Consider the following 8310-nt stretch of genomic DNA (forward strand, 5'->3'; position numbering starts at 1 on the left):
GAAGGGCCGGCGTCCTGCAGCTCCAAGTTGTCTCCCTGGTCCAACACATTTGAATCCAACAGCTGAATCACCTCTCAGCGCAGTCAGGACTCCAGAGTCCTGCTGACGACCTCGTTATGTGACTCAGGTGTGTTGAAGTAGAGACACAGGAGACCTGGAGTTGCCCACTGGTCTAAACCATCCCATAATATCTCTGGCTGTATTTTCATGCTGGTCGTCCTGCTGGAAGCTGAAGCTCCTGCAGTCTGAGGTCGTCTGCAGGATTGATTTAATTCCTCAGTTCATCATCATCATGTTACAATCTGAGCTGATACGATGTGACCCCACCGGGCCGCCGCGCCGGGTCACTGGGTCGCCAGGTCACCGAGCTGCCAGGTCACCGGGCCGCCGCGCCGGGTCACCGGGCTTCCAGGTCACCGAGTCGCCCCGCCGGGTCACCGGGCTTCCAGGTCACCGAGTCGCCTCACCGGGTTGCCACACCGGGCTGCCGGGTCACCGGGCTGCCAGGTCACCGGGCCGCCGGGTCACCGGGCTGCCAGGTCACCGGGCCGCCGGGTCACCGGGCCGCCTCACCGGGTCGCCGGCCGGGTCACCGGGCCGCACCGCCCCGCCGCGCCGCCTGCCGTCTTCCTCTGGTCTCATATTCACAGTGAAGCATCTAAAGCAGCTGAAGGTTAAATGCCTCTGTTGCTTTAATGCGTCACAGTTTGAATTATAAGAGTGAAGAGATAAAAGCTGAGGTGATAATAATGGTTTATCTATCACAACACATAAAACAGCTGCTGCTAACCAGGGTAACCATAGCAACAGATAAAAAAGACAAACTGTGAGCCATATAGAAACCACATCCAGAAACAATGTTACTATAATGTTAACAAAAAACTATGACTAAATATTATTTCTATTCTTCAATGAACATAAAATGTTATATAATAAACAGAAAGAAAGCATCTTCCAATTTTAATCGGTTTTATAGAAAGTTGATCTAAAGCTGGACAGCAGCAGAGAACTAAACCTAAACACTCAGGATTTATGTTTTCACAACAAAAACCATCATGGATGCAAAGATATTAAAGCCTATAGTTATTTTACCCAGAGTGCTTTGTGAGGTTTGTGTTCAGGCTGAACAGCAGGTGGCAGCAGCATGTAACATGCACTCTTCTTATTTTTCAGACACAAAAATCAGTCTGAAGATCATGAAGTGTTTTTTATTATCTTTAAATATTGAGTCTGTTCCTGAGGTCTGGAGGTTAAACTGGATGAGTTTCTATTTGTTCTTTCTGCAGCTGAAAACCTGAACTCGTTCTTTATTCATTTCAGCAGCTCATGCACTTTTCCTTTTTCCTGTTTTAGTTATTTTCTGTTTTCTCTTGAGGTCTGCTGCCTTGCAGCAAAAAGGTTGTGGGTTTGAATCCCAGTTTGGGGTCTTTCAGCATGCAGTTAGCATGTTCTCCCTGCACATGTGGTTCTCTCAGGGCGCTTCTCCAGAAATATTCATGTTAGGGTAACAGCTCTCTCTAAATCTCATTAGAAGTGTGTGGGTGTGTGTGCGTGTGTGGGTGTGTGTGTGTGTGTGTAATATCCACTCTTCCTGCCCATTCAGGACGGTAACTCAGATTTAATCCAACAGTTTGCCTTTGCTCCATATGCATCCAAATCGCTTTTCTTCTAATGTCTCTAAAAGAGCCATGAAAACTTTAAACTCCTCTAAAATATATTGTTTTGTAAATGAAAGCTTCATAATTATTTAGTTCTTCTGAGTTCTTAAAAACAGAGAACTTACTGAAATCAGGCAGAGATAAATGTTATTTTGGCTTCCAGAGAGAGAAACCCAGACGATGTGCGCGTTTAATGCCTCGCCACATAAACCTGAATTGCACAACGATTTGCTCAGGATTCTACTTTCATTGTAGCATCTTCACTTCTGTGCTTCTGCAGGTCAGAAGCTGATTCTGTGTTCCTGTGTTTTGCTTCAGGTCCTCTAGAGTGCAGAAAGGTCATCAGATGTGGTTCCACGTCGTCCGTTTCCAGCTCGCTGGGTTTCATCCAGACCAGAGGTGATGACTTCACTTTTTCTTTCTGCTGCAGTCTGATCGCTACAATCTCTTCTGCTGAGAAAGCCAGTAACTCCAGTGATGGATAATAGTGACCTGATAAGGAACATTTGTATTTTATTTATTTATTTCATCTCTGATAAATAGTCACTGGTGGTAAAAACTGTCAGTGGGACGCAATTAACATTTTAAACCAGTTGGTTACATGGTCTGTAATTAATTAATCACATTTTAACCAAAAACCATGTATTGATCAAATAAGCATCATTTTCAGTTAAAAAACTAAATTTTTGCTGCTAAATTACTGAATAAATAGACAGATGAGCTCAACAACAAAGATATGAATCATTTTTAATCTTCAGGTTCTTCAACCAGCAGATTAAAGAGTAAAGTTTATCTTTCCAGAGATTCAGAAATGTGGACTGTAGTCACTGACATTAGCGTTAGCTGCTACATGTTAGCCTTGAGATGCTATTTTAGGCTTGAATAGCTTTGCTGATAGGCTAACTGTTTTTAGCACAACTTGAACACACAGCAGTGTTTCTGAGCGTCTGATTGGATCAGATCTTCTGAAACATCTGATCAGCTCAGCTGCTGATGTGCAGATTTCCTCCACAAGCTGAAACTTTTTTCAAGCAATTTGAACAAGTGGAGTCAAATTCAGGTTCTTGTGTGCAGGTGTTGATGACATCACAGGAGGCAGAAGAATACCAGGAGACATTGGAAAATATCCATGTGGATAATTTTTGAGAGATTCTGAAGGATTTTAGTTTTTTATCTTCATCTTTCCATGTCTGAGTCAGAGTTTGACTTTCACACCGTTATGGATGCTACTGGGATTACTAATCTGATGCAAGCAGCGATGAAGAGCATGATGACCGTCAGAGGTTTAGCTAAAACTAATTAGTATGTTGGTGATGCAGCAGGAACACAACAGAATAAAATACAATAGTTCTCTGGCCCTTCCTGTAAAGATCATCAGTGTTATTATCTTCATGACATGTTGACTGAAATTGATCAGTGAAGAAGTTTGATGATGACATCATCCAAAATCGCCTTTCCAAATGGTCTGAAATCTTTCCCACACATCATGTTTCACTGCTTTAGAAGCAGGACTTTAATTATTGTGAATGACGTCAGAATGTCACATCTGGATTTATTTGTTTTTACTGTTGAGGAGAAAATGAGTTAAACATCTGAATGCATCAGATACTGATGTCTGTATGAGGATTGGCTCAGTTTGTTGTGATTGTTCTCCTACTGCTGGATGGGAGCAAACTCCAACCAGGTCTGTGTGAAATATGCATCAACAGGGTTTAGTGAAACACAGACACATCCATTCTGCATTAAGACCCATCGCAGTGGTAGAGGATTCTGGGAAACAGTCTGGGTTGACTGTATGTAACCTCATATTCTGAAAACGAACATAAAGAAGCTCATTTCTTCCTTTCCTGATGAGTTTGCTTCCTTTTTGTGTCGTTTGGCCCTTCAGGTGCAACATTCTGAGGACTTTTCGAGAATTAATCAAACATTTACGTGTTTCAGCTAAATCTGCATTTGGGTTTCAGCCGTTGGATACGTTTTATTTATCCTGGAGTTTCCAGCTGTTTAATTTACTCTGCCATCACGATACTCAGTCATGCCATGTTTATATAATCTGGACAACATTTTTTCTACGTATTCTTACTGAATCAACTCCAGATGTGTCACAGAGTCTCAGAGCTCAGCTTGTGAAATGTTGGAAGATTTTCTGGAGTGAAGCTGCTTTTTGTCTCTCCTGCAGACATTTGAGTCACCCGGTGATGAATCAGGATCAAATAATGTTTGAATCAACACTTGAAATCACAAGAATTAATGGGTCTAAAACACGCAGCGTGCGCTAACTTTTTTAGTCTGTGTTTTCCCCCAGAGCGGACATGTTTTACTTTGCCATTCAGCCTCATTCCTGTTTCATCAAATTGTTCACAGCTCTGACAAAACCCGACTCCAGCAAGGCTCCGTTAACTTTAACGTGTTCTAACTGGTGTGCACGTCATACCTGGTTTTCTGTTGGATCGGAAGCCAAAATGGATCTGCTGTGTTTTGGGCTTTTTGCAGTTCTGACCAGGAAAGCATCCAAGTTAAAACAAACAGTGAACATGTAGACAGAAACCATTAAATACGATCCTGATGCAGCAGCGTTAGGAGTAAATATGGCTGCAGATTTAGAGCAGGTAAAACGGAGTTAGTAGAAAACAAACACTATTTTTCCATTTGAGGTTCTTTCCTTGCATCACTTTTTATTTTCACAACTATTTTCTTCCCTAGTGCATGTGGTCAGGCCGGTCTTCCTGTTTGCCAGTCTCCATTATTCGGGCCCTCGCCCACAGCCCACAGTGAGTTGACGCTGCGCCGTCAGACGCTGTGTGGATAGAAATGTAAAACGAGACGGTCGATGTGCACCGACCACAAACTTGTGTGTCAAAGTTGGAAAATCTGCTGTAATTGCAGAGGGTGAGTCAGAGGCAGCAGAAAAACACTCGGCCAGTTCCCGTATTTACATCAGCCATTTAAAGCCTCTATGGATTTTCTGTTTGCTTTTGGTTGTAATGCATATTTCATTTAAGGCTTTGTCAATGAGAAAAGCAACTTTATAAGTTTTCACTTACTAATCTCTAAAACTGAGAATGGAAAGTTTTTTTACAGACATTATTTCACAGAAACAGTTCACTTCATCTAAGTTACTTCCATATTTTTAGCACATGAACACATTTTCAATTAAAAATTACTCAACAGTAAAAGCTTATACTTTATAGTTTATAATAGTAAAACAAAAGATTTTGCTTTGAAATGCAACAATTTCCTGCAAGTAACATTAAAACCATATACAGTTTATTATCATATGAACACATATTTACATCTCTGCTGAGCGGTTCGTCGTTTGCTGGATGTTTCAAACTAACGTCTTGAGTGTGGAGGATAAATTGGAGCGAGTGGACTCAGACGTCATCGTTCTCTTGATGGTCCACTGGTTCACGAGTTCCCGAACTTTCTTCCTGAAGTTCTTCCCGACGATGACGTACAGCACTGGGTTCAGGACGCTGTTGAAGAAGCCCAAGTAGGTGAAGATCTGGTTGCAGATGTCCAGCGCGGACGACAGCTGGCACCCTCCCAGGACTTTGACCCGCTCCAGGATGTTCAGGATGGTGACGAGGTGGAACGGCACCCAGCAGAGGAGGAAGGCCAGCAGGACCACCAGAACCAAGATGGTGGCCTTCTGCTCTGTCTTCTCAGCGTTGAACCTTTCTATCGACTGCTTCTTCAGCGCCCGGATGATCCTCAAAGTGCAGAACAAGATGATGGAAATCGGAATGACGAAGCTGAGAACCAGCAGCATCCAGTCGTAGAGAATCTCTACGGTCAGGTTCGGGTATTCCAGGTAGCAGGCGTAAACCCCATACTCAGGAAAATGTCTCACCTCCCTGAAGATGAACGTGGGAATGCTGAGCAACAAGCCGAAGCCCCATGTTAGCAGGCAGCCTAGCTTAGCATACTTTGGCCTGCGCATTCTTCCATGCGACAAAGCGTGCACCAGCGCCACATACCGGTCTATGCCAACCAGAACCAGGAAATAGATGCTGCAGTAGACGTTTATCTTGATGCCCACATTGACGACTTTGCACATGAATTGTCCGAAAGGCCAGTCGAACTGATTGTAAATGTTGACGGCCCAGAAGGGCAGACAGGACACCAGAACCAGGTCGGCGGCAGCCAGGTTGCTCAGGTAGATCTCGGCCACGGTGCAGGGCTTCTTGTGGAGGATGAAGACCATCAGGACGAAGAGGTTAAAGAAGATTCCCACAATGCTGATAGTCAGGATGTAGACCGGCGCTCCGCTGGCCAGCCAGTCCCAGGCCTCCGGGTCGGGACAGCCCGTAACGTTGGCGCTGTCATGGTCGCCGTACAGCGCCGTGGCGTTGAGGTCAGGAAAGCTGCAAAGAAACATAATATACAACACAAACTGTGTTTAATATTGGAAAGAGATATTATAAAGTTCACTGGTTTCAAAGGACATTCCTGCATTTTGTCACATTTTAAACATTTAATCTACATTTTATGTGACAAAACAAGTAGTGCATAAAAGTGAACTGGAAGGAAAAGGAAGCATGGTTTTGAAAAAGTTTATAAATAATAATATTTAAATCTTTGTTTTCAGCCCCTTTACTGTGATACCAAAATAAAAATCTGAAAATCTCTGTTCAGTCAGCAAACATCTGTGACTGGAAGAGCAGAGCATTAACCAGAGAAACGGCTGATCAGAGTAGATCTGGAGGAGCTGCAGAGATCCACGGCTCGGGTGGGAGAATCTCTCTGCGGGACATCGATCAGTCGTTTAAATCTGGTCTCTGACGTCAAACTGAACGTCTGCTTCAAGTTCTGGAGGAAACAGTGAACATGTGGAGGAAGCTGCTCTGGCCAGATGAGATCATCCCCATGATGAAGCACGGTAGTGGTTGTATTATGGATGTGCAAAGCAACTCCAAAGACTTCCAGCTGTAACTGCAGGTGGTTCCAAAAAAGTGTTGGAGAGCCACACTTTTCAGATTTTAATCTGAGAAAATGAACTTGAGCACCTTTTATTTTCCCTCTGTTTCATGAACAAGTTTTTTGTTTTAGATTTTTAGTTTCATTTTAGTAACTTCAGAAATATTCTGGCTTTATTGTGAGAGCCTCACGTTTCCAAACAAACTGTACATTTTTCACTACATGTTCCTGTCCTGGGATCTGAATTCATAGAGCTGCTGCAGAAACAGAACCATTTTTAACGGATAAAACCCAAACAGAACCAGAGATCCTCTCCCTGCTGCTGCAGAACCTGTAATAATTAACGGGTCGCTGCTTCTAATGCATGTCGTATGTAATTATTTTACCTGATTCTGAGTCATGCAGCTGAGTTATTACCATGTTACAGTAATGAGCAGCAGAACAAAGGAAAAAACTAAAGTCTGTTTTCTGTCATCATGTTTGATCTGTGAATATTAAGCTTCATTAAATAAAAATTGTTTTTCATTGAAGTAAATTTGAGTTTTTTAGATTTTGTACATTAAACAGCTCAAAACATATAAACTTGGTTATTGGTGGATATACTGTAATACGCATTATATATACATTATACTGGATTCATGTAACTATAAGGTTGTCATGAGGAAAAATGTATAAAAAATGGGAATATAAATAATTTTACACTCCACTGAATATAAAACAAAAGTTTTGACATCATGATGCATTCTGTAAGTATCTTCAAAAATAATAAGATAAAAATTTATTAGTATTTAACTCAAAGTTCTAAAATTAGAACCAGAAACCAAAATATTAAAAAAGAACAACTTTATTTACAGTTTATTTAACTTTATTTCATCTTGTTCTATCTCAGAGTTATAATAACTGTAAGACATTTGAAGTTTTAAAAACAATCTTTCCACACATTTTAGCCCATTTTATCATCCCAGCTCTGCTGGTTCCTGACCGGAGCAGCGACTCCCAGATGAGATAAAGTGTGTAAAGCGTTCAGATGTTGTACCTGGTAGCTGGAAGAGTCATTTCTCCTGAGTCCAGATGCTGCGCTTCCCGGTAACACTCTGCCGTCTGTCGCTGACTCGCTCCTCTGAGGAATCTGCAATTAGTGTGATGTCAGCCAAAACGGCAAAGCAGTTTATAGTTCAGTCAGCGCGCTGCGGCCCTTCTGATTGGCTCTCAGCTCCCGCTGTCTGCCTGCACTCTGTCAACTCTGAGATGCTTTAGGCTGCGTTTATAGAAACGCATGTAAAAAAAAAATCCAGCAGCTTCTTGTACTTCTAAGAGTTTACAGAGATTATTTGGTTTTTGCCTTGTTTTGTCCCTTTAGTCACTACAGACTGAAAGAACCACAGTTCTGGTTCTGTTGGACCTCAGAGCAGCCGCTGACCGTGACATATTACTGAAACGGCTGGAGAACCGGGCCGGACTCTCTGCTCCAGTTCTGGACTGGCTCAGCTTTACCAGCAGAACCGGGACTTCCTCATGTCACATGTGGAGTACCTCAGGGTTCTGAACTCTGGCCCCTCCCGTTCAACATCTATATGCCATGACTAACACAGATGATACACAGCTCTACATTATGATGTCACCAGGTGAGTCTGAACCATCCAATCACTGAACAGATGCTGAGAACGGATAAATGTGTGGAAGAGCAAAAACTTCTCCAGATGAACAGAAGCTGAAGGTTTTATCTTTGGAG

At 42.6% G+C, this 8310-nt stretch overlaps 1 protein-coding gene across 1 annotated transcript; it reads right to left on the bottom strand.

Moving 5' to 3' along the window:
* Nucleotides 1–4195: 4195 nt before the first annotated feature.
* Nucleotides 4196–7767, bottom strand: bdkrb2 (bradykinin receptor B2). The gene is made up of 2 exons (XM_032547654.1): nucleotides 7615–7767; nucleotides 4196–6025 (listed from the first exon to the last, which is right to left on the bottom strand). Exons 1-2 carry the CDS (start codon nucleotides 7632–7634, stop codon nucleotides 4987–4989), a joined length of 1059 nt encoding a protein of 352 aa, XP_032403545.1. The 5' UTR covers nucleotides 7635–7767; the 3' UTR covers nucleotides 4196–4986.
* Nucleotides 7768–8310: the final 543 nt, after the last annotated feature.

This window comes from Xiphophorus hellerii, chromosome 19 (genome assembly GCF_003331165.1).
Source record: "Xiphophorus hellerii strain 12219 chromosome 19, Xiphophorus_hellerii-4.1, whole genome shotgun sequence".
NCBI lineage: Eukaryota > Metazoa > Chordata > Actinopteri > Cyprinodontiformes > Poeciliidae > Xiphophorus > Xiphophorus hellerii.